The sequence below is a fragment of the Panonychus citri genome, unplaced genomic scaffold (genome assembly GCF_014898815.1).
Source record: "Panonychus citri isolate SS breed McGregor unplaced genomic scaffold, ASM1489881v1 Contig00130, whole genome shotgun sequence".
Taxonomy (NCBI): Eukaryota; Metazoa; Arthropoda; class Arachnida; order Trombidiformes; family Tetranychidae; genus Panonychus; species Panonychus citri.
The window spans coordinates 112,474-124,518 of NW_026515535.1; the positions used below are offsets into that span (position 1 = coordinate 112,474).

A 12,045-nucleotide genomic window follows, 5' to 3' on the forward strand; every position below is an offset into this window, starting at 1 on the left:
AAATTAGCGTCTATTCAGCGCTAATCGTTGTTTCTTTTCGTCCATATGACTAGCAAAAAAACACAAATTATCATTGCTTCTGTCTAAATCATATGGTCTTGATAAAATGCATCATAGTGTATCTTTTAAACTTTTAAACTTTTTAACGATTTTTTTCATTCAATTTTCGTGAAAGTTTCGAACAAATCAGCGAGTTCAAACTTGAATATCATATTCTGTTCAATAGTATTAATTTATTGTTTATCCGAAGCTATTTAAAAATGCTACAATTTTCAGCAACTTCGGGTGCTCGTCTCTTGGCGATCCATGGAACTAATTTACTAACCAAGGAAAGATGAACAAGGTGTAAACAAACGACCAAAAATTAAACATTGAGACGACAATTAACTATTGATACAACCATTAACATCCAATATTGATGATAGATTTACATCTCAACAGGAACGTCTATTATTATTTATTGTTTAGTAAATTCTAAAGAAATGTATCCACTTAATTTCATTTTTTCGAGAAAATTTGAAACTTTTGAGATTTACCATTGTGATTCAATGGTAAAAAATCATTTTCATCGATTTTCACGTAGTAACAACATTGGTAAGAATCTAACTAACTAGTTAAAGGTTTACCTGTTTTCTTTTTAAACTTGAGCCCAACAAAAAAGAAATGAGAACGGATAAGACCAGTCAACTTGACCAGTGGAGATAAAGACTTGACCATTTCTCTTATTCTCTTAAAAAACACAAAGAATCGAGAAAGTGTTTACATTTAACTTGAATGTTGTTGAGGTTTTCTAGTTGGTCTGGAAAGAGAAAAAGAGGATTAATTGAACTAATCGATAATAAGACATGAAAAATGTCTTCGTCAAGATAAGAGAGATGAAATTTTCTTTTCCCATTTAACAAGCTCTTTCCTTCCCATATTGTTACTGAAAATCTGATTACTATCTAAGAGTAAATGGATATTGTTCAATAATTCAACGGCTCTTGGGAAGGAGGTTAATTGGTCAAATTGAATAAAGATCATTTCTCTTTCCTTACTTTTGTCCGGTAATAAAACTTTTCCTTTTTTCATTAATTGCGACGAACAGATTGAGAAAATCACCACCAGGAGTCTCTAGTGAGGAAACAACGTGTTCCAAACATGTGATTGTTTACTTTTTTAAAAAAGTTTTTTTATCTTTTCAATGAATAGTTTTCATTAATTTTATTTTTCACTTGGTTTAATTGTCACCATTAACAATGAGTTGGTTAACCAATATCAAACAAATATCTTTGGAAGATACGATATTCGACAGCAAATTTCACCCAAGCAAACCCAACATTTTTGTCTGTGTCACTGTTTCTGGTGATCTTTTCATGTAAGTCACCTTCTATTGTTAAACAATACAATTTATCTTATCTTCATTTTCGGGTAATATTAAGTTTCATTACCAGCTCCCATTTATACATATGATTGATACACCTCTCGATGACCATAAAATTACAGTTTAATGGCAAACGTTACAATTTCAATTCCATTGTAATATAATAACGATCAACGTAAAATTATAAAATCAACACAATTAAATTCATCATCTTCATCGTCTTCAATTTCATCGACAATAGTTATTCCTAAGATTAAAGTCACCAATGGTCCAATGGTTCCAAATTAAAGAATCGAGATTCTCTATCTCTCTCAGTTTTTGTTTTGCTCTATCACTAAGCAAATCTGTCGCTGTGATTTGTTTTGAACGATATGATCTGCTGATTTGTTCGGCCAATAAACGGTATTTATTTGGTGGTGTTGTGTAGGATAATTGGCAGTACAATCTTTCCTGGTACTCGACTCTCTTAACAGTTGATGCAAGGGTTGCAGGCGATTTAATGAAACTTTCACGTCTTAAAGACCGTCGATGTTTTTCTTGAGGTTTATCGTCTACGTCAGTCCAACAACTATCAACAGGATTAAGTCCACCACTTGACTTTTTATAACCTCCGTCAGAATTTGTCAAGGTAGATCCATTGGCGATCTGTGGACTTACACGAATCTCTGAAATGTTTTGCTGAATTTTGGAATCACTTTGCTTTTTTCGCTGCATCGATATCTTTTTTAATGCTTTCGGCAACAGTCACCTTCTCAGCAGTTTTTCAACAGAAACAGCCAATTGCTGACGTAAAGATGTCAGAGTAGAAACGTCATTTTCGGAAGAACAAATAGAAACACTTTCAACAACAATATCTTGACTAACAGCCATCAATTCCATTGAGTAGTCATTCTGAGTGAAAAGAGCTTTTTTCAAATTTTCTCGCTCGATTTTTTACCATTTTTTTAATAAGCCTTTGCTTAAAAGGTGTTTTTCTGGTCTTTTTATTATTTGTATTTCCTCCAAGAATTTGATAAGGTGAAGCGCCACTTCGAGTTAATTTTCTAAACTCAGTTTCTCGTAGAGAATAATATTTTCTTGTTTTGGAAGAAACTGGAGTTTGATAGTTTGATGACAATTCAAGGATCAAATCAATCTTTATTTCCATGTTGTTTACAAATTCAATTGGTGATAAATATAAATGAATTGACCCGCAGAGAGAAAGATGGAAATTTAAAGAATATGATGAGCAACTTGAATGATGGATAAAAAGATGATGGAATCGCCAATCAAACCCAGTAAATCTTCAACAATTAACACATAACCTGAGAGAGAGAGATCGTAAAAAATAGAAAACAAGTTAATAATCATTGAAAATTATGGATTAGCAGAAGAGAGAAAAACAACAACTTTGATTAAAAGACAAACACTGTGTTTGAAACACATAAAACACAGTGTGAGGAACATTTAAAATTTTTTCTCAATATTTGCTTTTCTTTTCAACAGATGGCGTTACTTTCGTTTTTCGATCAGATGTTTTGTCCAAATGATTTAATTCCGAACAATTTATTTAATTTGATTGATTGTCAATCATAATCAATTTGTCCCGGTGGTTTAATCACTGTTACTTTATTGTGCTGAGCAGTTTCTACTGGTGATCTATTACTTACTTGTTTATTCATGTATCTCCTCATCAAGTGACATCTCTCATTGACAATCAGATGTGTTTTCAGCCTTTGGTGTGACTTTGATCATCTTAATTGTTACAATTTTAGTTTTTTGCGTCATCAAACTACTAAATTTAAAAAATAACATTGGGTTAGAAAATTTATCTTCATTCACTATTTTCATGAATAAAAGTGAAAAAACTGTCAATTCAATAATCAGTCCACCTCGAGTTCAAAATGCCTCTTACCCAGAACTCAATTTATCAATATTTCATTTCCCACCTCCCACCCTGAGCCAATCAATTTTCGCTTCGTGCGTCATGATTAGCGTGTTGACTGTTGATATGAGAGGCAAGTTTAAAGTTGTTTGTACTTCTTTTTTCACAAATTGGACAGATTGAAACGTAGTGAATGCTGAATAAATGATTTTCTAAATTTTGATTGCTGGCAAAGCTTTTACTACACTTGTGTTGCTGATCATAAATGCAAGTGTATTTATTGCCCTCTTTACATTTGTATCGGAGCAAAAATGAAGTAATTTCAACAATAGAAACCTTTTCGCTGGATCTTTTATCGATATAGATAAATTTCCACTTTTCAAATTTGTTTCTCAACCGTTCCATTTCACTTGAATCGAGTTCTTCAGAAACTGATGAGTTTTGGCACATTGACACATCAACATCACCGCTTTGACTTTGGTCGCCTGTCCATGCATCTGAGCTTTTTTCTTCTTCCCGCTCAGACGTTTCGTCAAGAACAGGGTCAAAAACAAGATCAGATACTGTGTTGATGTTTACACATTGAGTTGATTGATTGCCATGTGGATCTTTGAGCTTCTTTTCATTGATGTCTGGAGTATCGGAGTAGTTATTACTCTTTGCTTTAATTTCTTGAAGATCGCAAATTATGTCTGCTATGTCTTCGCAAAGTGAATAGCTTTTATTCAACTTTTTTTCGCAGTTAAAGTTTACTTTCATTGTGTTTTTCACGATTCTTGAAAGGCAGCTTTCGAAAACATCACCACCTTCTTTAAGATTTTTGATATTCGAACCAAGAAAGCTGTAAAAAGGATCAGCTTGTCGGTGCATTCGATCTAGTGCATCATTGACACCTTCCCTTTTCAATTCAAGTTCTTCCAGATTTGTGTTTGGCACTTGAGAATTCATCTTATTAGAATCTACAGAACTTTGTTCCAATTCTGCTTTTTTTCTCAGCAAGTTTCTTATTTGCGTCTTGTAATTTGCAAGTTGTGAGAGGCTTTGCTGGATTTTGTATTCTCTCTTTAATTTTTATCTCCTCAGCCACAATACTTTTCTGAATCTCTACCACTTTCCTTGAAAGGCAATCATAAAGTTCAGTTAATAAATTCTTTTTAAAACAGCTCTCACTTGCCGATTCGCCAATATCGTTTTCTTCCATTGAAATTTCTCCAGCCAATAAAGGAAGTTAATTCCTCTCTTTTATATCTTCATCCATAATTTCCTTGAGACTTGAGAGATCACTGATTTGATCCATAAACTGAGATACCAGAGTTTTTTGGGAATCGACAACACGCTGAAGTAATAATCGCAAAAGCTTCCAGTTTAATTTTAATTTGAAACAACTTTTCGAAACCTTTTCATCCATGAGTTGCTGCTGGTGAACAACCGAAGACTGATACTTAGAGATCTTCTTCATTTCTTCAGACGGACGAATCATTATTTTCTCCAAATCAGAGATTAATTTTTTTTCTCAGCTTCCAAAGTTGCGAGAGTTTTGCTTCTATAATGCAATTCATTCTTTAATTGATTAGCTATGGCCTCCGAGGTTGCCTCGCGGATCAATTGTTCATCTGGGGAGGGTGGAAAGCCAAAAAAATAATTTTCATTACTTTTTCCCTTTCTTTTCAGGGGGTTGACCACTCCAATTAAAGCTCATACTGTTTCCTGTCGATTCTCGATAACTTGATGATATTGATGAAATGTTTAAGGTGTTGACAAAATTATCATTACTATTGAGAGTTGACAATGGTAGTGAAAACTGATTTTGTCAATTTACTGGTAAACTGAAGACCTTTACCACTTTTGTAATGTTAATTCAGCTAAAGGTAAATTTCAAGTTCCAAATTCTTAAGATTTGATACCATACGAGGCGTTTAAAATGAGAAAAGAAACACAATTTTCTGAAACTATTGACAATTGATCACTTTTAACTTCACTTGAAAAAAATTCTCAGTAAGAATCTCGGTTAAGCCTAAATAGCCAGAAATGGGATCAAGTCTTAATGAATTGAGTCCAATGTTAATTCAGTTAAAGGCAAATTTTAAGATCGAAATCCAGAAGCATTGATACCACATGAGATATTTTCACATGAAAAAGAAAACTGAATTTCTTTGAAACGATTGTTAATTTGTTCACTAGTATTTCTTTTTTGCTAATTAATTGATCACTTTTCTTTAATTAAATAATAATACACTAATTAGAGTTGAAAACTGATTAAACTTTTCTCTCTGGTTATTTAGGTTTTATTGTGTATCCAGGTTACAGGAGTTGTATAACAACTGAGTGTGCTTGGTTTCACACCCACCATGAGGTCATTATACCACCTCATTTACAGGATAACCTTTAAAAAGTTTCATTTTTTCAGTTTCTTCAATTATCAGTACATGTTCAATAATTGTTATAAGTTTCTTGTCAATTAGGATATGGTCCAACTGTATTCTCCATAGAGCTACTTCATCGTTATCATCATGGCGTCCAAGTTGGTATTTGTTTGGGTTTCATGTAAGAGGATCAATTGACCGATTTAAACCAATGAGATACCAAATTAAATTGAATCATTCAGATGCTAAGATTGTAGAGAAAAATAAGAAAATTCATTAAAATTCATGATATAGAGAAGAGAGAAAGAGAGAGAAAAGAGAAGAAGAGATGAAACAAAAGAGAAAGAGATAGAGAAAGAAAGTGATTTTCAAGTTTTTGAATTTTCGTTTTTTAAGAGCGTTTTTGATTGTCGTTTTTGAGTGGCGTTTTTGAGTGGCGTTTGTTTCACTTTATGTGTCACTTATAACTATCACATGGAAAGAAAATGAAAACAGGATAAAACCATAACAAACCAAAAAAAAAAAAAAGGCTCGGGGACTATAAGACCAGAGATTTCTGGTCGAATAGGCTGCTCCCAAAGTGAAAGGTGAAGAAATCACATTTACAAATTGAAGAGAAAAAATTAACGCGCCAAATACAATTTCTTATCTTAGGAATTTTTTTCGCAATTAACGTAATTACTTCTTAATTTGAAACAATCAGTGACTCATTTGTAATAGAAAACCAATGAACAATTTAGATTACATGTAATAATTAATAATTTGAATACAATGAAGATCTAATCAGTTGATAAATTGGTGAAAACAATGTTAACTTAATAGTTGATACGAAATCAATTTAATCAATTGAAGGTAGTTAATTGCTACTAGAATTTATTAAAGATCATAATTGATTGCGGTGGGTGGATTTAGTAGACTGTCTTTTCAATGATTAAACTAATTTGATTTGAGTAAAAGTAAAATGTAAATATAAGATTCAAATTATTGATCAAGTTGGTTAATTGTTATTTTCTTGTGCCAACAAAATGTTAACTATTAAAAGTGAATTTATTTTAATTGTTTTAACAATTTGTTTTCATTTTTTGCATCAAGTTAATTGTGATTGTCCAGATAAAGGTAATCAAAGTAAAATTATTCCAAATATAAAATCTCTTATTAATGGTAAATCATCTTACCGATTGCGAGTGGAAATAATTAATTCTGATTATGTTTCCATTGAGATTGATGAGTATTACAATTTAATTGAACAATCAGGTTGGTTTAATTGTTATTATTCAACAGCAATTAAAGATGCAAATGTTGTGAAAGTTAATTATTATCAAAAGACAAAGGAAATATTTACAATTACCAATGAAAATTGTGTAACCCAAACTCTTGACCATGAAACTGGTCAAGCGACAATCAATCAATGGTTTAAATCAGAAAATTTAACTAATCTAATGATTAACGATTATAATCAAATGCTTGGACCTTCATTACTATTTGATTTCATTGAAAGTATTGAAAATGAAAGTAAATTCATTGGAAGTGAAATGATTGATGGTCATTCAACTGACCATTGGTTTTACTGTTTGGACTCGACTAGTGGTCAGTTTATTGAATTTTGGTTCGATTCTAAATCATTTGAACCGTTTCGAGTTTCAATTTATCAATCAGATGAATTAGAACCTTTGATTGTTTATAATTTTATCGAGTTTGAACCTTTAATTGACCTCGAGGCGTTTGTTTATCCCGTTGGATTTGGATGTCAACCGAATGGTCAGTCAATGGACAAAACTTTCCCCTGGAATAAAAATATTGACTCATTTTCTTTACAAATGGAAGCGGTCATTTCATTTGGATCATCGGATAAAACTGAACTGACCAGTATAAAGATAACTAAATATCAGGAAACTTTTTCATTTGAAATAAATGATGAATCAAAAATTAGTAAAATTATTCAAAATGGTCAACACTTTGGACGATATTTAATCAATCAAACAACTGGTCAGTGTACAATTGACGAGATTGACCCAATTGAAATTGACCCGACATTAAATCACAATCACATAACAACTTGGCCTTACCACAATAAAGTAGAGTTTAATTTACTAACTAAGATAATCTTAGAATCGGAAATTAAAGTTAATTACATGGGAGAAATTATCAATTCCAATGGTCAAACAATGGACATTTATGAACAATCAATTAGAAACTTTTTCCTCTACGATTCACCAACAACAATTGACGCAATTGCTAATTACTATTTTCCAGTTCAATCAATTAATCAACAACAACAATCAATCCCGAGTAAAATAATAATCCGACCAATTAACGTTGATAAAATAGTTTCCCATCAACCGATTCCCTCACTAATTGAGATGACAACAATTAACCATTCAGAGGATTTAAATGAGGATCCAATTGATGGTCAGTTTGATGTAAGTAATTGCTACTCTGAGACTGGACGTTACACTTGGTTCCAATTGATTTTATCCGATCTTGATGATATTCCGATTTCAAGTGTGTCAACAATCAGGAGAGCAATTAGTAAATTGTTGGAATCATTTATTCCCAAAATAAGATTACCCGAAATATTGGTAACCATTGACGGAACGGAAGTTTATGTGACCTGTAAATTGTTGGAAAGACCATCGATCAGGTTTAATTATCTTGGCCAAGATTCGTATACAATTAGCAATCCAAGTGTGGTGATTGGTCAAGACAATCTAGATGATTGCGGTCAATTGTGCACCGATGATGTTAATTGTCTTGAATTCTCGTATTGTAAAGATACACGTTGTTTAATTTTCTCACCTTCGAGTCCATCATTATCAGAACTTTCATCGAATCTTAATTGTTCATTATTTCGTAAGAGCATTTTCAATCAGAATGACCTTTACAATCAAGACAATAAAAGGTTCGACTGGTCATCTAATCAATTGTCCAGTTCACGAACTATTTTACATCAATTGAAACGAAAATGTGACGATGGGTTAATTGTTATTCCAGAATTAAATTTATCAGCTGATGATTTATTCATTGTTAATGGTCCCGAAGATGTTGGCTCTTTGGCCACCAAGTATAATGATCTTGAGAGTGATTTAAAAAAGGTCAACAATTATAATCTAATTGGTAAAAATCGGCGACTATCAACTGGATTAACGACAATTAATGATATTAGTTATCAAGAGTGTCTTTTATTATGTGAAAACGATGTTAATTGTTACAGTTTATCATTTTGTTCATCAACTTTATCCGAATGTATCTTATCCTCATCGACGAGTAAGTTAATCACTAATTCACTTAAACAATTAACAAGTTTCGCTGATAATTGTAATCTTTTTGAAAGTAAGTCATTGTTACCATTTAGTGTTAAACTTTACTAATTATTAATTGCTCTCTAATTATTCAGAATCATATTTGTCCTTTTACAATAAATTTCCTGGTACAAGTTTGGTGATCGATTCATTGGAAACCATTGAAAATATTGATTCCGTTAATTGTGCTGATCGTTGTTTACAATTAGATTCAAATTGTCAATCATTTGATTATTGTGATAATAAAAATCAACAGGAATCAAGGTAACGTAATAATTTCATATGATAATAACGATGCTAATTGTCAACAATTAACTATTTCTCTTTCTAGTGATAAATCAATTTGTGTCCTACACTCTTATCATGTTTCAATTAATCAACTAATTAACGGTAATATTTGGGACTTTAGTAAATCAAAATGTGATCATTATGCAAGTAAGTTAATTGTTTGATTTTGGTACTAATTTGAATGATAATTAATAGAAATGATTTAAATTGTTTCTCGTTATTAGAAAGATTATCTCGAGATTATCAACATTTACCTGGAGTTAAATTTGATGATAAAAATGATTTAATTCAAGTGATTAATGAGATTACCGATGTATCAATGGAAAGATGTGCTTCTAATTGTAATCGATCACCAAATGATTGTAAATCATTTGAATTTTGCGAAAATTTTGGACCAAATGATCAACATGATTATCTAACAACTTGCAGATTATCAACTTACAAACCAAGTTCAACAATTAACAATCAAGGAATAGAATCATCAGTTAATCAATGTTCAGTTTATGTTAAGCAAAGATTAACTGATAATCGCAATCAGTTAATTGTGGATAATTATTCAATGGCCATAACCTTAAATGCTTTCTTTTTCATTGGAGCCTTTGTTTGTGGTGTAATTGCTTCAATCTACTATACGAAAAAAAGATGAAAAATTAACAACAATTAACTAATTGTTTCTCTCTTTAAGAAATAAAAATCTCTAGACAAGTTTATCTTTCAATTGATTGGAAAAGGTTGATTGTTAAAAGTGAAATCAATTAACCTTTTTTTTTTGCACAATAAACAAAAGTTAATTAAAATGTTGACTAATCTGATTTGACTGAATCAATTAACAATGATACCAAAAAAAATGTAATTAAATTGTTAACCTTCAATATTTTTAACTTCTTCTTGGGAAACAAAATGTATTTAAGTTTTGCAGATAATTAAGAAATTGATTGTTAAATGAGATAATTACAAAAACCCTTTTGTTCACATTTCTCAAATAATCAGATGATAATCAAATCAAAACAGCAAAGAGATAGTTCAATGGACTTAATTGTTGAGGAGAAAGAGATGTAATTAGTTAATGGTAGTAGTTAGCAGACGTCTTAATTGAATTTTGAGATGTTAATATTAGATTAACATTAGATAATTTAACAATCAATTGATTCTTAATTACCCAGTATGTTAATTCAGTGATTTCAGATTTGTTGTTGTTGTTTTTGTTGCTTTTTTCGTGGAATTAGTTGAATGACGAAATGTGAAGTAACTAAATTGTCTTGAAATTTTTAGAGATATCAAAAGGTTGATTGTGATAAGTGACACTTTTAAATCCCAATATCTGATAGAGAGCAATAAATTATCGATATGAAGCTAGAACGGGAGCAACAGATTCGAAGTCAATTGTTTCGGTTATGTTCTTGGTCTTAATATTTGCTTCTTGATTAGTGATGAAAATTACTCCTGGTTTGACTTCTTTCCATTCACTTTGTTTCATCCATGGTTCAAGTTGAGCATCATTTACATTTAACAGTTTCTTGAGAGTTGGTTTATCAATGTTTTGATAGGTGATACTGATAACGTAGCAAATATCTGAAAGAGAGAGAGAGAAATTGATCAGAGTTAATAATTGAATCAGAAAGATGATCGATTATTTTGTAGGTAAACTTACATTTACGAACTGTATCCGTAAATCCAGTGACATGACTGAACAAATTTGGATTCTTGTCAACGAAACTCTAAGATGGAAAATTTTTCATAAATATTAGATTTTGAGTGGAAAAAAATTTTGAGATTAAAAAGAATCTTTTTTTTCATCGAGAATTGATTTACTAACCCAGAAATCGATGAAGGCGCAAGTTTCCAATGTATGATGAACTCCACAAAGATTTTTGATTGTATCTAATTCCAACTATAGAAAAAGAGAAAATGAGAAAAAAGAAAACATATTGTTACAAACAAAAAGAACATGAAAATATGAATTAGATAGATCTTACATTAGATGGATCAATTAAACACTTGCAAAGGACAAAATCAGTATGTGGCATGTTGGTTAAAGCCTTAATGAGAATATCTTCACAAATATTGGCCTTAAATGATAATGGATTAAACTGGTACAATTTAAGAATGGCAAGATTTGCTTCCAAATCATAGAAATTATCTTTTATCTGAGCATCAACATACTCCTCCAATTGGGCAATATTGTTTGGGTTGTACCTGAAGGTAGAAAGGGAGAAAAAGCAAAGGTAAAAGATGAAAGGAAATCCGAAAATAAGAAAGAATAGAAAACCAATTAAAAGACAAAGGAATAAAATCAACTAATCACTAACACAAACAATTATTAAAACTCTCAAAAAGGTAACACAACAGGAAGAAAAAACCATAAGATTACCTACCTGTTAATACCCTTTAACATGTCAGAGATAATCTCTTTCATCTCATCACTTTGCATTTCCATTTTACTCTTTGACAATTGATTAAACACTAATTGACAAAATTATGACAAAAAAAGAATAAGATAATTGGAAACAATTAAATAACAATCAAACAATTTACAAATTCTAATAAGTGAATGAAACGTGTTGGTCAACCGGCTGAGAGAAAATGAGAAAAGGGACCGTCTCCGAATTACGGCTCGAAAATGAGAGAGTAAAGAAAAAGAGAAATTAATTTAATTAAAAGAGAGAATTAGCTAAACAATTAAGCGATTTAATGGAAAATTAAGAATAAAGTTAATAACTTAAATTTGGAATAAAATAGAGACCAGTAAGAAGAGGTAATCATTTAATTGGAAGGATAAAAAATCGAAAGGAAAAAAGTTTGATAATTAAATTTAACTCCAAGGGGGAAAAAGTTAATTCAATTAATAATAAATTGGTAAAGTGAAAG

The 12,045-nt window shown here is 31.0% G+C and overlaps 2 protein-coding genes and 2 long non-coding RNA genes across 6 annotated transcripts; 2 read left to right on the forward strand and 2 right to left on the reverse strand.

Annotated features, from left to right (window-relative positions):
* The first annotated feature begins 1,082 nt into the window (after positions 1-1,082).
* Positions 1,083-3,450, forward strand: LOC128390903 (uncharacterized). 2 transcript variants are annotated; one of them, XR_008325718.1, is made up of 2 exons: positions 1,083-1,410; positions 1,486-3,450. It is a non-coding gene; the product is annotated as an uncharacterized LOC128390903 (long non-coding RNA). The 2 variants fall into 2 exon arrangements; XR_008325719.1 differs by having other exon boundaries at positions 1,083-1,357.
* LOC128390902 (uncharacterized) lies at positions 2,470-3,132 on the reverse strand. The gene is made up of 2 exons (XR_008325717.1): positions 3,013-3,132; positions 2,470-2,667 (listed from the first exon to the last, which is right to left on the reverse strand). It is a non-coding gene; the product is annotated as an uncharacterized LOC128390902 (long non-coding RNA).
* A 1,789-nt stretch (positions 3,451-5,239) lies between the features above and the next one.
* LOC128390907 (uncharacterized) lies at positions 5,240-9,895 on the forward strand. Of its 2 annotated transcripts, XM_053350689.1 has the most exons (5): positions 5,240-5,509; positions 6,120-8,920; positions 8,985-9,153; positions 9,221-9,324; positions 9,402-9,895. In XM_053350689.1, the coding sequence occupies exons 2-5, from the start codon at positions 6,616-6,618 to the stop codon at positions 9,821-9,823; spliced, it is 3,000 nt and encodes a 999-aa protein (XP_053206664.1). In that variant the 5' UTR covers positions 5,240-5,509; positions 6,120-6,615; the 3' UTR covers positions 9,824-9,895. The 2 variants fall into 2 exon arrangements, with proteins under 2 accessions (XP_053206664.1, XP_053206662.1); XM_053350687.1 differs by having other exon boundaries at positions 5,240-8,920.
* A 135-nt stretch (positions 9,896-10,030) lies between these two features.
* On the reverse strand, positions 10,031-11,759 carry LOC128390910 (eukaryotic translation initiation factor 3 subunit K-like). The gene is made up of 5 exons (XM_053350692.1): positions 11,553-11,759; positions 11,154-11,373; positions 10,994-11,068; positions 10,829-10,895; positions 10,031-10,749 (listed from the first exon to the last, which is right to left on the reverse strand). The coding sequence occupies exons 1-5, from the start codon at positions 11,612-11,614 to the stop codon at positions 10,517-10,519; spliced, it is 657 nt and encodes a 218-aa protein (XP_053206667.1). The 5' UTR covers positions 11,615-11,759; the 3' UTR covers positions 10,031-10,516.
* Positions 11,760-12,045: the final 286 nt, after the last annotated feature.

Coding starts and splice junctions, on each gene's coding strand:
- LOC128390910 (XM_053350692.1), bottom strand. CDS start 11,614: ATGGAAATGCAAAGTGATGAGATGAAAGAGATTATCTCTGACATGTTA. Junction 10,896..10,993: donor GCGCCTTCATCGATTTCTGG/GTTAGTAAATCA, acceptor TTTCCATCTTAG/AGTTTCGTTGACAAGAATCC. Junction 10,750..10,828: donor TACGGATACAGTTCGTAAAT/GTAAGTTTACCT, acceptor TCTCTCTTTCAG/ATATTTGCTACGTTATCAGT.
- LOC128390907 (XM_053350687.1), top strand. CDS start 6,616: ATGTTAACTATTAAAAGTGAATTTATTTTAATTGTTTTAACAATTTGT. Junction 8,921..8,984: donor TAATTGTAATCTTTTTGAAA/GTAAGTCATTGT, acceptor CTAATTATTCAG/AATCATATTTGTCCTTTTAC. Junction 9,154..9,220: donor AAAAATCAACAGGAATCAAG/GTAACGTAATAA, acceptor TTCTCTTTCTAG/TGATAAATCAATTTGTGTCC.